Source organism: Cuculus canorus, chromosome 6 (genome assembly GCF_017976375.1).
Source record: "Cuculus canorus isolate bCucCan1 chromosome 6, bCucCan1.pri, whole genome shotgun sequence".
Classification (NCBI taxonomy): domain Eukaryota; kingdom Metazoa; phylum Chordata; class Aves; order Cuculiformes; family Cuculidae; genus Cuculus; species Cuculus canorus.
Window position 1 is genome coordinate 18,200,114 of NC_071406.1, and position 20,625 is coordinate 18,220,738.

The 20,625-nt window shown below is 38.0% G+C and overlaps 1 protein-coding gene across 4 annotated transcripts in view; it reads right to left on the minus strand.

Moving 5' to 3' along the window:
- Positions 1-20,625, minus strand: part of PLA2R1 (phospholipase A2 receptor 1) — a 56,845-nt gene that overhangs the window by 22,303 nt on the left and 13,917 nt on the right. For all 4 annotated transcript variants that reach the window (XM_054069623.1, XM_054069620.1, XM_054069621.1 and 1 more), the window contains exons 10-23: positions 16,851-16,963; positions 14,679-14,848; positions 13,386-13,588; positions 12,947-13,092; positions 11,437-11,521; positions 10,378-10,510; positions 8,776-8,811; positions 8,126-8,283; positions 5,281-5,345; positions 4,831-4,934; positions 3,331-3,473; positions 2,422-2,539; positions 1,826-1,956; positions 1,116-1,260 (exon numbers count right to left, since the gene is read on the minus strand). In XM_054069623.1, coding sequence (XP_053925598.1) covers positions 1,116-1,260; positions 1,826-1,956; positions 2,422-2,539; positions 3,331-3,473; positions 4,831-4,934; positions 5,281-5,345; positions 8,126-8,283; positions 8,776-8,811; positions 10,378-10,510; positions 11,437-11,521; positions 12,947-13,092; positions 13,386-13,588; positions 14,679-14,848; positions 16,851-16,963 — 1,750 coding nt within the window. The remainder of the gene's footprint in view (positions 1-1,115; positions 1,261-1,825; positions 1,957-2,421; positions 2,540-3,330; positions 3,474-4,830; positions 4,935-5,280; positions 5,346-8,125; positions 8,284-8,775; positions 8,812-10,377; positions 10,511-11,436; positions 11,522-12,946; positions 13,093-13,385; positions 13,589-14,678; positions 14,849-16,850; positions 16,964-20,625) is intronic.

The window sequence follows — 20,625 nt, forward strand, 5'->3', positions numbered from 1 at the left end:
CCTGCCTTTTAACACCTTTCCCATCTGTCTGAGGCAGCAGCAAAGGGTTAAAATATAACGTTAGGGAGGTAAACAAAACAAACCAGCAGGGAAATACTTTTAGGTGCAGGATTACTCCAGCACTGCCTGACGGTAGTTCATAATAAATGATGCTAAATACAGCTATGTCTTGCTAGAGCCACATGCGAGCACTGCCCAAAGCTTGTATTTGTTTACTCCACTTCTTGACTGCCTCTCTGTTCTCTCCAAGGCAGCCAGCAGAAGAGGACTGTCCCTTCAGACTCAGGGCTTAAATGAGAGGTGATACGTAAAGTTGAGCCATACAACCCACCCCTGCAGTAACTAGAGCACCCAAGGACACTTCTTACAGGCTCAGATTACAGCGCTCGCTTTGCTTTAGGGTTAATAATTTGCTGCTGTTCTATTTCGGTCACATGCTCTGGCAGCTTCCCCCTGGCAGAGCTGGGACTGGTCCCCAAAGCTGCCACAGTGCCTGGGGGACGCCAGCAGCTCCCCACTCCAGAGGCAGCACCACCAACGGGTCTCAGGGAAACCAAACACGGCGGACTCTCTGAAACAGCAATGGGCTTCTGGCAACTGAACTTCATGGTAACAGAATTAGAGAGGCATTAAAAGAAAAGCCAAATTCTATTTAATCAGCCAGTTGGTCTGCACTCTTCACAGATATACGTTTTCCAGAGTCTATTCTGATCTAATACTGCAAGTCCCATCCCCTAAATATTTTTAAACACCGTATTTTCATCAAAATTACTCTCTGTTTTGCCTTTTGTCATTTCATGCTTTTACTCTGCTTGCCATGACAGGAAACATGAAATTTCATCTCTGTTCCTGAATCTAAGAAATGCAATAGAAGGCTCAAATTTACGAAGAGAACTTATTAAAATATTTTTCTAGAAATTACCTCTACATCACAGCTACTGATGTACTAAATAGTGTAGAGCTAGTTTGTCTAAACACCAGAGCAGAACTGTCTTAGAAATCTTCTGTTGCTAGAGTTACAGACACCTAGTGTTACAGCTGTTCCTAGATGAAAATTAAGATGAATTTAATGTGGTAAGAAAAGAGAACCAAAGTAAAGCAAAACAAAACCTTACCCTGAGTCTTTTGGCAGAGAAACCCATATTTTTTCTGACAGTTTTCTAAGTACCATTTTCCCGTGAAATAAAAATTAGGGTTATTTGATACCAATGTACAGAGTGGAAGTTGTTCTTGAATGTTTGCACTGTTATAATGCTGTCTCTGCAATCAACACAGAACCTTAAATTAATTTAAAAAGACACTGTGTAGAAACACTGCATAATTATTACATTATATTTGCAAGAATAATTATTTTAAAGTCATTATTATAAATATTTAGGTAGAACAAGAAACAACCCCATAAACACAACTTGAAACCTCATAATAAAAAAGTCGCAAGCTTTCCTGAACAACAGGCTAAGCCCAATACAAATTTGGACTAATATGGTTTAAAATAAGATATTAAAATATGAAATTCATAATCTTATTCCTAAACTTTGCTCAGACTCAGAACACGATACTAACCACATAATTAAGTCCGATGATTAAAAGCAATTGCAAGAGAACCTGACTGTAGCACAAATTATCTAAATAATTATCCTGATAGTGCCTTTTTTGCTGTCTAGTTATGCCCATAAATCTGTGCCCACAGCTGACTTAAGTTGCAAAAAGTAAGAGAAGACTAAGTTGCTGTAACAATTTCAGCTTTTTCTTTGTGACAGTCATGATTTTTATGGAAAAAAAACCCAACCTTTCAACTGTCCTTAAACTCCCTGGAAATACTTACATCCACTACATCAACTGGAGACCAGTTGGAATACATTGGAGGATTTTCATTCACCCATTTTTCATAATCGTCACTCTGGAAACCTATCCAAACACTAGTCTTCCACCCAAATAGATTCATTGTTATGAAAGCTGGAAAATGAAACAGGAATAAAATATAATTAACTGGTAACCATTGAGGGATAGATGAAGTCTCTCCTAACATACTAAAGCACTGAAACATTTCATTACTCATCAATGACATAATATAGTCACCATGAAGTATGAACATGAGCAGCATTTCAGTGTCATCTAACTATAAATTCAGTTAAATTGAGTTAACCTCAGCTGGGTTAGGATCTAGTATTTCTGATGAATGGTAGTAAGCACAAAAGAAATGATAATTACTCCTCAAAATCTATCATACAGCTCAGTGGATATTTGAATCTACAGTTTGGGAAACCAGGAAAGAGAAACACTAACTTGATTAAAGCAGTAGAACCATGAGCAGACTCTGAGCAATCTTTTTTCCTGAATCTCTATCCAAGATGAAACTTTACTACAGCCTCCTAATGAAGATGAAATTTTATTTATTTAACAATATTTTCAGTACTCTACCTTGTTCCAGCTCATTTTCAAGAGAAGCAAGTGACCCACCATAGCTAGCGCAGATCTCTTGTGCAGAGTACCAGTTTTTCAGATGCTCTGGATCCTTCGGAATTTGTATCAAAAAGCACTGTTTACAAAATATAAAAAGGCTCATTTTGGTTTTTCTGCAATCACTAAGGGCAATCACTAAAACATTTCACACACTGTTACTGAAAACTAAATATTTCATCAGTTTCTGTCCTGCAATGGACCTCTCCAACACGCTTTGTATCAGTTTTCAGCTGCCATCAGGCATGGATTCAAATTGTTTGTGTAAAGGCAAACACAATCTGGATTAAATTTATCCCTGTAGTCACTGCAGTTTAGCACTGGGATAAATCCAGCCACCTCAATGCATGTTGCTATGACAGAATGTGTGTATTTAAGAGAAGCCTGCTGATATAATTGCTTCCTGATTTCTGCAAATAGACTTTGGTTTATAATGATCATGGATGAACCCTATTTGAGACAGCATCTTTTGGAGGATGGCAGCTATTTGGGACCATTTAGTAGAACAATATGTCAGAGATCTGTTTTGAGAATATAGAAGATTCTTCCACTTACAACAATTTCAAGCAAGAGCATGGAACAGCCTTTTTACAGCAACAGCACAAATACACTTAGAATGCTTTTGCATACATAATTGTGCATATCCTTCAACTGAAGTAAAATTTTTGACACCTCATTAAGACAACTTTTGGGTGCAAAGCTACTCAACAGCTGTAAAGCTTTGCATTGCTGTCAGTGGCTATAAACCTAAGGGCCCTGCTTTCAAAGAAGAAAATCTTTAAATATTGATTAATCCTTAAGAAATCCAATTTCACTCATAAGTAAGGAATGCATTTTGAATTATCAAACAGCAGAAAAAAAATGCTTTACTTTGAAACCAAAGTGCAACCAGCCTTTGGGACACGTTTCTTGTTGGTTTTGGTCTTTTGGGATCTCTTTCTCTATTTTCCAAGCAATTTTACGCTTACAAATACAGGGAAGAGAGACAGTACAGTTTTCATCACCCCAGAGTCCTGTGTTAAAAGAAAAAATAGTTCAATATTGGCTCAAATACTGGAAAGGATTTTTTTCTTAGCAAGCTTAGATATTAAGAAGGGTATCCTTTAGTAATTAAGTAAAGTAAGATTTTGCATCAAATACATTTGGACATATTGCATTACAGTGGATTTGATCATTCATGGAACTCACAGTATTATTCCTTGTTTGATTTTATGAAGTTAAACCAATTCCTCTACACCGAGTCACATATGCCTACATCATCATGTATTCAAAAGAACAGTAGTTATGCTAAAAAAAATGCAAAGGTACAGAAATGATGCCTTCCAAATAAAATAGTTTTACTTCCTTGCATTGAAAATTGTTGGCAACATGCAGGTACTGACATAAAATGCTGCCCTGTTGAATACATACTGACCTGAAAACACATTTTTCAGTGGAACAAAGTTCACTCTAGTTGCTGACCAGCTCCCAGCTGCTGGCCAGCTGATGGCGGAGGGTGGGCGTCCCTTTGTTTTGTCCAATACTAACTATAGTAGCACCAAACTCAAATGTTTGAAAGTCATGAATCAAAACCGCAAGATTATGTGTGAGGAAAAGAAAGATTTTACATTTTTTCAGTTTTGGCTTTTAAGGCTGGGATTACAAGCGATCAACTGGATCTATTTATTTCAGTCCTCATAAATATAAAGCTGGATTTTTTCTTTTTCTTTCTACAGAACTTCACATGTTTCCTTTAGCATATGATTTGCAGATCTTCAGAAAACAGTGACTGAGAGATGACAGAAATCACTGGAACCAGCACTGCAATTTTTTTAATTACTCTAGCAGACTGTAGAGGTATGTGATGAAAAGGCTAGTGGTAAACCCATAGTACACAAAAATCCCTTAGCAAATTGGCTATAAGATCAAAAATAAGCTAGAAACCTGAGTATTTAAAGTTGTGTGATGATAGAAAAACAGTATATAAACATAAGAAAAATTATTGCGCATTAATCTGGCTCATTTGTTTATGAGAAAACTGAATCTGAAAGCAAGCAATGCATTAACTTTTTTTTTCTGTGCCACATAACAGATTCTTAAGTAAAACTAAAGATTCAGTGTCACTGCAATCTTTGTATTTTGACATTAGAGTACTGAAACTATTAATAGCCTTTTAAATCCCATAACCTAGTTTCAGCATACTCATGCTATTTTTCCTGTTCTTTTCTTAACCATAAAAGCAGTTATGCAAACTATAACCATGTAACAGCACTATGTAATACAGGACCATGTACTACATTTCTTGAAAGTAATTAAAAAAAAATACAGCCCCTTTGGCCAACAACAGAATAAAGTCACAATTCCAGCAACAAAAGGAAACATAAAACAAACCTGTTTGTGATGAAACAAATCCACATCTTTTCCCCGGTTTCCGTGGCTCTCTTTCCCTTCCTTCATCCCAGTTCTGGTATGTTACTGGTGATTTGTCTCTCCAGCTGCATAGAAATGCTAAGAGTGTAGTTACACTTTTTCCTACCCTTACCTAAAAATATAAACTCTATTAAAAGTGATTGTAAGCAGATACAGGATAGAAAGTGCTCCTTTATTAACTAAGCTTTAAAAAAAAGACAACCAACAATAACAAGGTTGATATTCATGTCTTTGGCTTGTATATTTTATGCCCATTTTAAAAGAAATCATAATATATTCTAAATAATATTTACATGAGAACTGAAGTTGTCTTGAACAGCCCACTCAGATATCAAACCGTTTCAGAAGAGTGGTCTGCAAACCATGTGTGCTAAGTAAAACTCACAGCAGGTGAAGTATAGGTATTCTTACCCAAATTCGTCGCTGATGTTTTCTGCATGCAATCCAATCCACCAATGAACATCACTACTTGATAGCTATAAAAAAATGTTTTGCCACATGTTTAAGTGTTGTTGGTCTCTTACTAAAGCATTTACAAACCCCTAAATTGAAGTTCTGTTTGTATTCTGATGAATAGGATCTCCATTGGGTTCCAATGGGAAGAAAAAGAGCTAAATCCTGCCTGTGTTCATTTTTGTCACTTCAGTTTCCACTGCATTGATGATTTATCTTCTGTAAACTAGGAATTTACAATTTTAGGAATTTAGCACCTCCCTGGCTTGAAAAGGCCTGTAATCTTAGAAACTGATTTCCCCAACTACTAAGAACAGACAACTGCAAATATTTACTTCTAGTGTTAATATGCCGCTAGGTCTTAATCTTTCCAAGTTGTTTCAACAAATATTCATGGACTTTATATAACTCATATAAGAAATTCCTAGAGATGCTTTCCAGACCAATTTTTTTCACAAAAAGTTATAGACCTCCAGTCCTAAAGGTGAATGATTATGGATAAGTCAGAGAAATGTTATTCACACGGCCATTTATTATTCCTATGCTGACTTGATTCTGCCCAAACTACGAATGGGCTTCACTTTCAGGTTTAGCCACTCAACTGTCACAGTTCTGGGGTCTTCGGGAAAGAGCCAACAAAGAAAAAGTTCTGAGTGTGCAGGACACTGGAATAGCCATGCTGTCCGTGGGAAGCATTTATTTTTTTCCAGAAAAAAAATTGAAGTGCAGCCTGTGTTGTGGCAGTCACACCGTCCTTGGAGTTACAGTTAGGATTTCATAAGCTTAGAGCTTATATAGCAATATCAAGTGAATAAAATAGACATTTCTGACATAGAAGAGATTCAGGAATGCTGTTCGCTCTGGTATTGCCTGGCCCCTCCCAAGTTCAGTTTTCTAACCACAGCACTTAACCTACACATTACAGTTTTTAAAAGAATACTGAAAAATGTGATTTCAATTTCCATGCTAAGAAATTTTGATCACGTTTTCTAATGACACATACAAAGTCTATTTGAACTGCTGAGCATTATCTCAGTGATCCCTACTCCTGCTTCTGCAGGAGATCTGTTACAAACACTTAGGGGCACACCTGGTTGTAGTAGGAATGCTTAGCCAAAGGCAGCAGGCTTTAAAACAGCTGCATATCTTATATTCCGAGACAAAACTTCAAGGAAGTTAACATGATTTCCAATGCCACTGGAGTAAAACTGGCTTTTTCATTGCAGAATGCTCACAAACTGCCATAATAACTGCTAATTTTAATGATAAATCCACTTTTAAAAGATCTCTTCTAAGTAAACATGACTTTAAAGAAGCATTCTGATTAGCCATTTTAAGTGATATTCAATTGTAAAAATACATATTTTTTTAAGTTATATAATTTTTTAAATCATAAACATTCAGTTTTACGTAAGGCCATAATTACACCACATTGGAGTCTCTAGTAGATGTGGGAGATGACAACCAAGCCAGTTATGCTGCCCTTTCATTATAAGCTATTTCTGCCACGAACTGTTGGTTTAAATCCCATTCATCATGTTTTGAAACAAAATTTGTTAAATAAAAGATAAAAACAACGAATAATTCCTTGGGAACTTAAAACTCTCATCATAATATAACACAATTCTACTTATGCTTTCTATTTTAAGTTAAAAGCAGAGAAGGCTGTACACAAAGCAAAACTAAGCTACTGTAGGCCAAGAATTCTTCTACTCAGCGCCACTTATTCTTTTAAATATTACACTATAATATCCCTTTACATCACAACCATAAAATTACAACACCAATAAGGCAGACACTATTTGTATTCAAATTCTTTTTTATTTTCCTTATTTTGCTTTTACTGAGAACATCTAAAGGAAAACAAACTTAAGTTTATTGGGAATACATATGCTTCTGCAGCTATGTCTCAGCTTCAAACCTGTTTATTACATCAGACAGAAATTCTGCTTTCATCCAGAGGAGGGAATTTAGAGGCAGAAATCTTTTCTCTTATATAGATAACCACAGTCACAAAGGGGTTTAATTCAGAAGACATCATACAAATGTGTGGACATATCGGAATGTTGCCCAAGCTGGCACACATAGAGGACAATGTAATCTATTTTCTGTGGTTGTAAGCACCCACACTTCTGTGGTTTAGAGTACTAGATTTATTTAAGGTACAGAGAAATTGATAGTTCTTCATTCTTGGCCAGCTCTCCCCAAGAGTAAACTTTTTTTTTTAAACTATGAAGACCATTTCAAACATCTGGACTTAATGCTTGTGTCATGCTAATATACCCACTGAAATGTCCCTCAGTATCGCTACCCGATGGCCAGCTGCAAGTTACTGAATGGGAATGGAGCATAACTATGGAACTGTGAAGGATTGGCAGACATCCTGGTGGATGCAGAACTGCTATGAGGAATGGGTCCCCTTGGTCATGGAGAGGTGAAGAAAGAAGAACAAACACAGAAGGATGTACACCACATGTGAAACAAGCATTTCTTTTTACGTCTGTCTACCATAACTTTGGGATAGGAAGCTGGTTTTAGCTCTTCCTGGGTCTTTTGAGGCAGTCTAACCAACCTGCTCATTAGCAGAGATGATTCTGCAGATTCTGAAATGTTACAGACTTCTTTGAACAGGGCTTCAGGGAGAGATGTCAGAAACGAGGACAGCAAGAGAAATATTTCTAAAGTAAAATATCTTTCAGATTGTGCCTAGTGCAACAGGCAGCCAGATATCCCAAAACATGCAACAGAAAATAACCAGTTACTGCCTGAGGATTTGTTTACTCAAAAGGGCAGTTATTCTTACCTTCTTAATTTTATTTTGAATAAAGGCTTGTTCATTATAAGAATTTATTGTTACCACTCCACTGCGAAGCCAGGCACAGACAAACTCATAGGTTTCCCAGTCTGTAGGGTTGACATGGAAAAGATACTCCGCTCCTTGATAATATGACCATGGCAGTTCTGGAAAACAAGCAGAAGAGTCAGCCCTGTACAGGGCTAAAAACTCATTTAAAAATGTCATTCTCTGTGACCCCTATGGCCCACTTTCAGCCACATGTCACAGGACAAATATGACACAGCTAACAGCAGAACCATATTTGATACACCAAATTATGAAAAAAAGTAAACAATGAGTAAACTTTGGTTCTATATTCTATCCTGTGATACTGCAGTAACGTTAACAGGGTTGCTCAGCCTTTTCGAAATGGCCATTTATTGTCATGGAGAGGTTACTGAACTCCTGTGCTTGTTACTGGCAACGTTCCTTTCTGATGTCTGGGTGATCCTAAACAAAAGCATAACAGATTTTGACCTGTAGTAACAAGTTCCTACAGAGTTCCTTTATCTAAATTTTTAACTTGATAAAAATGAAATAAATAAAATGTTCTAATAATTTAAATTATATTTCCAAATGACAGTATTTCAAGATGTGAAAAGAAAATGTTTTCATACCAGATATGTACCAGACTGGATTCTTTGGTTTAACACCTGCAAAAATACGTGAATAAATTAAAACACTGATGATTAAGAATGAAAAGAGGTATTTCACTGAAATTGCTTTTTCCACATGGTAAGGATATAATCAAAATAATGAAGAGTACAGTTACAAGTGGGGGTCCCCAGGGCTCAGTACTGGCTCCAGCCCTGTTCAATGTCTTTATCAATGACCTGGATGAAGGCATTGAGTGCACCCTTAGCAAGTTTGCAGATGACACTAAGCTGGGTGGAAGCGTGGATCTGCTGGAGGGTAGGGAGACTCTGCAAAGGGACCGAACAGGCTGGACCGCTGGGCCGAGACCAATGGCATGAGGTTTAACAAGGCCAAATGCCGCGTCCTGCACTTGGGGCACAATAACCCTAAATGCAGTGCTACAGACTAGGAGAAGTCTGGCTAGAAAGCTGCCTAGAGGAGAAGGACCTGGGGGTGTAGGTTGACAGCTGACTGAACATGAGCCAGCAGTGTGCCCACATGGCCAAGAAGGCCAACGGCATCTTGGCTTGTATCAGAAACAGTGTGACCAGCAGGTCCAGGGAGGTTATTCTCCCTCTGTACTCAGCACTGGTGAGGACACACTTCGAATACTGTGTTCAGTTCTGGGCCTCTCACCACAAGAAGGATGTTGAGGATTTGGAGCGTGTCCAGAGAAGAGCAACGAAGCTGGTGAGGGGGCTGGAGAACAAGTCTTACGAGGAGGGGCTGGGGTTGTTTAGCCTGGAGAAGAGGAGGCTGAGGGAAGACCTTATTGCTCTCTACAACTACCTGAAAGGAGGTTGTGGAGAGGAGGGAACTGGCCTCTTCTCCCAAGTGACAGGGGACAGGACAAGGGGGAATGGCCTGAAGCTCCACCAGGAGAGGTTCAGGCTGGACATCAGGAAAAAAATTTTCATGGAAAGAGTTCTTGGGCACTGGAACAGGCTGCCCAGGGAGGTGGTCGAGTCGCCTTCCCTGGAGGTGTTTAAGGGATGGGTGGATGAGCAGCTGAGAGGCATGGTTTAGGGATTGTTAGGAATGGTTGGACTCGATGATCCAGTGGGTCCTTCCCAACCTAGTGATTCTATGATTCTATTCTCATTCAGGGACAAAAAAGGGAGTTAAACATGGAATAGAATGAAATAAAATAACTACTACGCTTACTGAACAGCACTTTTAGTAAGCTTTATCAGGGAATCATAGAATGGTTTGGGCTGGAAGAGACCCTAAAGACCATCTAGTTCCAATCCCCTGTCATGGGGGTTCCACTAGACCAGGTTGCTATAAATAAATATAAACTTATTATTAATAAATTATGAATAATGTTCTTATAAAAAGAACTTTGATTAACTCCTGTTAACTAACTGCAATGCATTTTTAAACTGACTGCACCATTAAACAGCTGTTAAATGTTCAACACAATCTAATGGCCACACACAACTTTGCCATGATCTCATGCAGAACACCAATAAGGAGAACTCCAGATGTGCCTAAAAAGTAGGATTTTAGGTAATTTTTTCCTCGTGTCTCCTGAATAGCAAGCAATGGCTATAATAGACAATGTATGTTAATAAAAATTTCACCTTTTGGTATTTTGCATATCCATTCACGCTTTTCATTGCAGCGTGCTGGAAAGACGGTACTATTTGCTTTGAACACACCGCAGTTTCTTGAGTCATCTTCAATATACTTGCTTTCCAAAAATGAAGATACAACCTAAAACCAGCACATCCGTTATCTTCCACCAACAATATGAGATGAAAGAATTCAAAATCTTGTTATGGAGAAAAAGGAAGAATTTGGACATGTGTGTATGGTAAGATCATCATAAGTAACAACTAGAGAACCACCTAAATTACAATGGTAAAATAAAATATAGGGTCCATAATCATGTATTGACAATGTCCTGTTCAACTTTCCCATTTTGTAACAGCCTCCTTCTCTGTAAAAATCAGTGAATAGCTATGAAATCTAACAATTTTATTACATGATTAGCATTGGCTACCCACACCTAACAGCCTTTGCTTTCATTTAACATACTGCAAGTGCAAAACTCAATCATGCATTCTGAAATTATTTAAATAACCACGGCAGAGCTGTTCTTCAGGTTGAAAATCAATTACAGTTTACAAACTGACCCTTCTTCACTTGATCAATGTTTAAATCCCAGGTACAAATCATTAGTGAGGCGTGTGGCACCAATATCTTAAAGGACGCAAAATCCAAAGTGGTATTAAAAAAGTACAGGCTTAACTCTGAATGCAGGCATGAGCCTAACAGCCATAGAACAAATAAAGCATGCAAACACAGTTCTAAGGCTTTCCAATGTATTTGTGTATATATACACACATATGTGCTCACTCTGCACATTCCTGGTCCTGGGTTAACCACAACGTGCTTTGCAGGAAAACACACATCTGCAAACCTTTATAACCCTATCAAATTCCTTTGGCAGTTGCACAGGCTGCTACTTTAACAGTAGTGTACTATTATTCCTATCGTAACAATTACTTTAAGTGAAGTATGGGTAGATGAAAAACAATTTTCCTGGCCAACGTTTGCTCACAAGGCTTATTTTTTGTGACCTTATGCTCAGTTATGACTTGAAAGGTTACTGAAATATGTAGTATACAGATAATTACAGGTGTTCTGTCAGACCACTGCCACGTCCCTTGAGAAAGTGAATTTCTTTTATTAAAGCCAATCCAGAACTGTCTTTCTTCTGTCCTATGATGGAAACAAAGAAAATAACACTTACCACATGTGTTTCCCTTAGCTATTTCACAGACTATTTTCTAAACAGTGCAAATACGCATACTCATTCATTCTTGAACTCAATATATCATTTGGGTCCAGTCCTGTTCAATATCTTTATCAACGACCTTGATGAAGGGATCAAGTGCACCCTTAGCAAGTTTGCACACGACACTAAACTGGGAGGAAAAATCGATCTGCTGGAGGGTAGGGAGGCTCTACAGAGGGACCTGAACAGGCTGGATCAATGGGCTGAGACCAGTGGGATGAGGTTTAACAAGGCCAAATGCAGAGTCCTGCACTTGGGACACAAAAGCCTTGTGCAGCGCTACAGATGTCAGGAAGAATGGCCAGAAAGCTGCCCAGCAGAGTAAGACCTGGGAGTGTTGGTCGACAGATGACTGAACATGATCCAGCAGTGTGCTCAGGTGGCCAAGAAGGCCAATAGCATCTTGGCATGTATCAGAAATGGTGCAGCCAGCAGGACCAGGGAAGTGATCCTCCCTCTATACTCTGCACTGGTGAGGACGCACCTTGAATACTGTGTCCAGTTTTGGGATCCTCACCAAAAGAAAGACATTTCTGGAGCACGTACAGAGAAGAGCGACGAAGCTGGTGAAGAGGCTGGAGAACAAGTCTTATGAGGAGCAGCTGAAGGAACTGGGGTTGTTTAGCCTGAATAAGAGGAAGTTGAGGGGAGACCTTATTGCTCTCTACAACTATCTAAAATGAGGTTGCAGAGAGGTGGGTGTTGGTCTCTTCTCCCAAGTGACAGGTGATAGGACAAGAGGGAATGGCCTTAACCTGCATCAGGGGAAGTTTAGATTGGACATGTAGAAAAATTTCTTCACAGAAAGGGTTATCCAGCACAGGAACAGGTTGCCCTGTGAGTCCCCATTCCTAGAGGTGTTTAAAAGGTGGGTAGATGAGGTGCTTGGGAACATGATTTAGTAGTGGACAAGTATGGCTGGAGTTCATGATCTCAACGGTCTTTTCCAACCTAATGATTCTATTATTCTGTAACATAGTTCTTAACTTTTTAGTATCTTTGAACTCTAGTTTTCCCACTAAAATGTTAAATTATATTTTTGAAGATGAAAACATTTAAAACAGGATTAAAATTGCCAATCTTGAATTTCAACGTGGAATGTTAACTCACAAGAAAAGCACTTTGACATTAACAGTTGCTTGACATCTACTACAGATATTATCTTCAAAAATAATGACATTACAGTGTTGCTAACAAACTTCTTTTCACCCATTTCTAAGTTCATGTTAGTCAAGAGTAGAGACACCTTCAGCCACTAGTAAAGAGGATGTAAGAGACTAAATTGTAGATTTTTTTTTACATACTAGTATGATTAAGATAAACCTTGTTGGTGTTAAAAGTATATTTACCTATCAAAAATTGTATATAATAAATTGTTTAAAAATGTCTCTTCATAGACATGGCTAAAACTAGCAAGATGTGCTCCAAAATCTTGGCATAATGCTTCTGCTTCATTCCATGTTCTTCTCATCAGAACTTTCTCATTGTGAAATATCTGCAATAAAATAAACACTGCCATAAATGTAGTTGATTTTGGATAGCAATTGTTTCAGAAACCTATAAAGTATTATTTTCAGTTTTTCCTACAATAAAGCCACGTATATTCCAAGTACAGTTCTGATTCAAGTCTTAAGACTTTTGCTTGCTTTAAAACACAGTGAAGGATGGTAACAATTGATCTTTGTTTGCTGAGTAAAAGAAATATTGCTTTATCAAAAATAGTCTAGGAACAGCAAATTCCTAACCCAATGTAAAATCAGAAAAATTCAGAGAAAGTTCATCATGTACCTTGTAGCAGCTAAGCAGATTAGATTCTGATTCCCATCCAAAATAGCAGGAACTCAAATGCTTTTGAAAAGTAAGTTCAGGTTCTTCATAAGAATTGATTTTTTGCTTGCATAATGACATTGCTTTGAAGTTCTTACAGCTTTTCACCTCCCAGTAACCAACAGGTTGCTCCCCTCGCATAACCACACATCCTCCAGAATGACCTAGACATGGAGCTAAGTGTTAAGTGTCAGAATAAAGCATTTGAACTTCATGTGAAGTGACTGTTTTATTTGCATCAGATTCTGGATAAAAACCTCAGTGAACTTACAAAAGTAGCAAACCGTTTGGTCAGCCACCAGTTTATAAGCCTGTATTGGTGGACTTGAGCTTGTAAAATCAACCCTGACAAAGTATTCCTCTCACATGCAGGAGATGAAATACAATTTAAAACAGTACTTTTGCAATCTGCAGTAGTAAAGCAATAAGTTTAGAATCCAAAACTCAGAAGCAATTATTGAAATGGAGTGTTTTTACTTTTATGTCTTTATACTCAAGTATCCTTAAGAGGTTTGAATTTCAAAGGATGAACAGCTACTTCATTTTTTTGTTTTCTTGAAATGATTTCCTCTGCATTAATATAAAGCAAACAAAATCCAATAAGCAAACCAAGTAGCAGCAAACTAAAGGGAAAGTAAAAAAAATTTCCATGCAGTGCTCTTATTGCCAGAAATGTACTGAAGACAAACTCTCCCCCTTTTTTTCATATAAAATGCAAAATTACAAACTGTGATGCTTGCTGAATAAAATTCGTAAGTTCCCTGGGACCTGTTGCTGAGAGCCTTGGGAAGCCCTGATGGTCTCCTTCAAAAGGTCATAAAGAAATGTATGAAACATCTCACAGAAGAAGAAAGTATGTTTGGTTTTTTTTCCTGAGTCAGACTTTGTGACTGCTGGAGATCACCTCCAACTCATAAGTTTTTATATTGTCATCCTGATAGATGATGAAGAAAATGTTCATCTTCCCCTCACCACACAGGGTGCCACAATGAGGAAACCTGTGATAAATTTGCGTGGGCGGGAAGCAGGGACGGAAGCTCTGGTTTCTCCACAACATCCAATTAATCTAACTAAATCCATGGCAGGAAGTTACACAGTCAACAGAAAATATAAGCTTATCTCTCTGATCTCTTGACTGGGCAGGGAGGAAAGGACTGGGGCCCTTCAGTCACTGCTAAGCCACTGGTAGCATGGGGAAGAGAGAACATTGCCCCTCTCCAAGCCATTTATTTTTTTTATTGGCATGTTACTCACGTGGCTGGTTTTTGTTCCAGTTCGTGTAGCTCACAGAGCAGTTCTTCCCTGCTGGACTTAGCCAAAAGTATTCTCCTGTGTTGTTAATGTCTTGCAATCCTATCCAAAAATAAGTTCTCTCAGATTTTGCCACACTACGGATCATGCTGTTGATAAAAGCTTGTTCAAACCTTAATAAAATAATGAGGGCAAAAAGCTTATTAGAATAAAACAGGTCAATTGGCATTTCAGTGAAGAGTTCTCATGAAATTATTTAAATAATGTGAGAAGAGAAAACTATATGAGGTACTGAATTTTCTTTACAGAATGTTATAGGGAAGTTCAGGCACAAGTCTACAGCATAAACCACAATTTTTCCGTATTATTTTTTCAGCATTTGGGCATATAGAAGAACCAGTGGATTAACATTTTACAAGCTCAATGCTTGAACTAGAAGACGTAAAGACAGAATATATTAATGATGCACAAATAAGAAACTCCTTGTATGAAGGACTAAAGATAGTGGGGTATGAAAAAGCTACAGAAGAAAGAAGAAAAAGTTGTGTACAGAGTATCCGATTAGAACTGGACACATGAACCAGCGCCAAGAAGCCAGAGCTGAAGGACTCAAAGCACTAGCTGGTCTGACTACAGAAGGAACCACTTTTTACTTCTTTAATATCTTCATTAAAACTAAGTGAGAGATTTACACCATTTTGCAAGTAAGAATCATTGCATATGGTAACCCATGTGTCACTTAAATTTAATTTATTCAGATATAATTGGTTTTGCATTAAACCAAAATGCTTCAGTTTATGAGCACATTTAATCAGCTTCCTATGAAAATGTATATAGCAAAGTAAATTCCCAGTTTGACAAAGATTTATACGACTTCTTTCTTGGTTTCACACATTGCAAAAAGAACAGCTAAATGCCATAAGGATGACATTAATGTGAAAAAATGAATACATCTTTAACACTGAGAGTGACTGAGAATTTCTATTTCATTTTAATTTCCTCTGCAAGTGCTCTTTTTATATCAACTCTCCTTCCTCTACAACCTACTTTTTAATGAATATTTTAGGATCAACACACTGAAAAGTTTTTGCATTTTCCACATCAGAACAACAAACTTCAGCAATAAAAAAGAAAAGTTAAACTAACAGCTAGCTTCCTTTGCCATTCCAACATTGGAACTGGGAACTAACAAACAGTGACAGCTAGACAAAACAAAAATCAAATAAAATGAAATAAGCAGAAAAAGACAGAAGACATGCTTCTAGTGACGTGCAGCATTCTCTTTGCTCCCTGTGACATTTGAGTGGCAAACATTCAGCTGCCCTTTATTCTCACCATGAGGATTATTGTCATACTGCAGGACAGCACTGTATGCATTGTGCACAATCTTGAAACCACCTGGCAGGCCAAATTACCATAAATCTAAATCCTTACATGGAATCCTGCGTTTTCCTAAAATTTCTAGCTATCATTCATCTGATTGCTGTTGGTTAAAGAAATCCCTTGCCCTAGAGGGGGGGCAGGTTTCTTCCTTCAAGTATGTATGTAATATATCTATCAGTATGTCATAAACTTTAATGGGAATCCAACATATAGGAGAAATCACAAAGAGATCAGAGAAAACCCAAGTAGCTGGGCATCTGCAGAGGAGAAAGCCTTTGCTGAAGCTGGAATACAGGTAAATGGGAACAAAGCAAGGGAAGACAGACCTCAAATGCTCTCAAACTTACTCCCTCCTCCTATTTGCTGTGAACTCACACAAAATGCATACATAAATACAATAATGTATAAAACATTTATTTATTTAATGTTTGATATATTTTGCTTCTAAAAATTAAATATATTTTCACTTTTTAGTAGAGTTTCCAAGTACACTAATAGTTTCTGAAAGATGTCGCACACCTCTGTAGAAAGCATTTTGTTTAGATTCCTGATGCTCACACATGTGCACATTGCTATAAGTGTTCATTAGCCTAACAATTGTTTTTTATTGAATTCATTTTCAATTAAAAAATAAAGCAAAGCAACTTTGATTTCAGCCAATGTTAGTAATTATGCTCGCCTCTCACGCAAATATTATTTCATAATGGTAATATTTTTTGCCATGCAGCACTTTCTGAAGTTAGAATAGCTCTTGTTAGAAGTATCTTCACGCTATCTAATAGGATTAACTACCTGTTTGTTACTGATATAAGTTCAGATGGGCAGAAATAACCACTGGAAGCATGTTCAAAACTTCGAGGGGTACTGTCGATTTTGTAACAATATCCACCATGTCTTTCCCATCCCTTAAAAGAAATGAACATTATTTTATAGATTATTAATGACTATATAGTTGTGAAAAACTTGATCCCCTTTTGTACTTTGTCTGATCATCATTCGCATCCCTACAGCCCTTTTCCTTTCTACCATGGTTCAAGAGTAGTTACCTTCAAAGTCACTGAAAACATGGGCAAATTTAACAGAAGTTTAAATCCTTAAATTGTGCAAAAACTGACTTGACACACATACGCTTACATCTTTAAATGGTATGACAAAAACGTGAGCAACAGTTAGGCATGCTCCCCACATACTACTTTTGTTTCAATTTTATACTTCGAATTGTGTAGGGTTGTTCCCACCTGTGGTAACTCATTGCTAATATCTAACACCTGAAGTGCACAGTAAACTCTGCCATGTCAGATTCAGTTCAGTTGTTATAAAAAAAGGATTATAGCTGTCTTTGTCTTCATCTATAAACAGAAATATTTATTCCAGAAATTGCTGGCCCTTCATACAGCTATGCACTCTCATTATTTACCTTTTCTCATTTTCAAATATAACTTAAAAAAATTAAATTAACAATCATCCTACTCTAATAATGCAGAATTAAAATGATACATGTTCATGGTTTATCAGAATACTGAGTTAGTGGTCAGTCTGTCTTATTACTCTTATTATTAATTTTTTTTTTTTAATATTAATCTCTCATCTACCGGGACTAGTGTGAATTCTCACAGTATACCTGCCTGGTCATCCATTAAGTGTTTTAAATAATCAAGAACAAAGAGATAATGAACCATCTCTGTCTAAACTTGTAGCTGCACACAGACAGCAGAACCAGCTGATCTCACTTTGCCAATTCCCTGAGGAAGACGCTACTTTCACGGGAGCTCACAAAGCAGCACAACAGGGAGTGAGCACAGCACCCAAACAGGCACCATCAAACATCAAGTTAACTGCAAAAGGAGAAGAAAGGGAAAACAAAGAAGGTCTCTTTCTGCTGTCCATCTTCAGGTACAGTAAAATGCACAGGGAGGTGCTGCAGACTCGTTCAGTACAGCAATCAAACATTATGCACATCCTTCAGCCCCTATGAATCTTGGGAGGGAAATTTCAGCTTCTAGTTAGGCACGTGTTTGCTGTCAGGTACCTGACAGCTCTGCTGCCTTTTACTATCGTTTCCCTTCGATGCTTGGAAGATAGCTGGGCACAGCCCTTCACATGGCACAAAAGCACAGAAGCAAAACAAGCTGTGGTATCAACTTCTGTGGTTTCACCCAAGAACAACATTATGCATTGCTTAGAAGCTGGTTTTGCATGTAAGAATAAACCGGGTTGAGGCTTTTCCCCGTCTCCACACCGATGAGCTGAGACCTCCCCATGAGCAAAACATGCTGGAAGGTGCTGAGAACTCTACAGCACCAGTGGACCCAGTGGGTTCTGGGCAGTCCCATGGGGGACATAGCAATGTTGCTTTCACTCTGATCTGCACTTAAACTTGGAGGGCGGGGGGGGGTGGGGTGTGCGGTCTGGGAACCAGAAGAGGGCTGAGGACCAGAAGTGGGCTGAGTAGTGATTAAGCAACCCTCTACAAGGATGCATGTAGGAAACAGCAAAGATCTGGTTTCCTCCAGTTGGAATTCTTCAGCGATAAACGTGTTTGTTTCCTTTGAATCAGTGCAATCATCCTAACCTCTATAAAAATTTCATCTGAAACAAATGGCACCACATAACCTTCCGCTTAAAGTTTTCTTAGTGACTAAAGATTGGAGGGAAATGATTTGAGACTAATCTTGACTGCAAAAAAATAACAAAATGGTGGAGTAAGTGGAGGCCAATAAGCTTGCACTAAGCGCAAGCACAGAATGAGAAATTCCAAACTTAAAAGGCTGAGTAATGAGTAGACCAAATGGCAGATGGCAATCTGTACAGATAAATATGAAGTGATACAGATGGGGTCCTCCTCTTGTTCACTAAGTAACACTGAATGCAAAGAGTTTGCATGAGTTCAAGGGGAAATCCTCAAGCACTTGGAAGGGAAAAGCAATGCAGGCTGTTAGACACACAAAGCTTAAAAGGCTCAGGAAATCCCCTGAATGGTTGGAGGTCAACGGAAAACTGTAGGAAGTATTAAGTGTATTTGCCCTGTCCTCCTTTTCCAAAACACCACTTGCAGCCACTATGAGAGGCAGAACAAGAGACTAAATGGACTGTTCACTCTTAGCAGCTACCCTTCTGCCCTTTACAGGGTTTTGTAGCCTTAATAACAACTCTCTTCTTAGAAGTACAATCCCCTCCTGTTACAACAGCCATAAAGACAAACGCTCCATTTAGTACTGTACTGTTATCTTTTGATGCACTAATTAATATACAGAGGACTGGAGAAAGTCACTGGTACAAATACGGTCGGTTCTGCACACAGAAACCTTCAACTCAATTATCAAGCAGCTGGCAGCTCCACAACCTTTTTCAAAAGCTAGTTGAAAGAAAATGTTTTAAACTGGTATTTCAGTGTTGGGGAAAACTGCCCAGAGAATCTGACCTTTGCATTAAAATATTTATTCTCAGTAATAGCCTGCTGACTGGGAAAAAAAAGAATAGTTAACCTCCTAAGGGAAGAAAGTGCTTACCACTTATTTTTTAGGATGACAGAAGTACAGGAAAAAAAGGGCTCAGGTTTCTGTTAAGTTGATATGGACATGTTGCAAAAACTGCAGTCAGCAGAATCACAGAAAGTTAAAGACTATTTAATCCGATACACAGATTGTAAAATTAGCATGAGATGAAAGTTCAGTAGTAACACATCATGACTAAAAAGCTTTAGAAAAGCAAACAACCGTACCCAAGAACAAAGCTCCTTGAGAATCTACGAGCAATCCAACATGAACCACAGTACAACATTAATGAAGCAGAAGGTCAAATAAGAGAAACTCCAATAGATATTCTGCACTGGTGAGTTAGCAACAGAAAAATAGGGAAAGGTAAATCTTCATGAAATAAAGACTTAGCCCTAGAAAATCAGGCCAGTATCTAGCAACAACATATATACTGAATATTCAACTGGTTTGAAAGACAAAATGTCTGAAATCAAATGTAGCTTTGAGTAAATTTAGTATTGACTTCTTTTGTTTAAATGAATCTAACTCCATGTTAGAATGAAAAGGATCTATTACAACTACAAGGGACTATAACAGTGTTCAATATATGTTTTTACATATTGAAACATCAATAAACAGAAATTTACCCTGAGTAGGAAGTCTGCCAGAGCAGATCAACCCACCTATTGTAAGTGACTCAATCTCAAGTCTCAATCCTGCGAAGTACCAAAAGCTGAAGTGCTGTCAAGCTCCTGACAACAACTGGAAGTCCTGATGCTCTGCACATTTTTCACATGGTTAGGACTGTGATAAGCCTTTCCCACACTAATAACACACAGAATTGTGGAGTGATGAAACACATTAGTCCAAATGAAATGAATGAAGTCACCCAAAACTTTTAGAAATGGTAAGCAGAATCAAGCAGTAACCTTCGCCTCCATAATGGTATGACCAGAATGCTGGATCTGACCACTGTAGGTCTGGAGAAAAACTGCATCCAACTCCAAAAAGTTCAGCCTCAACCTCCTCATAATTCAACTGAACTGCTTATGTTCCTTGACTTTTCAAGATAAAGAACAAATAAAAAAAAA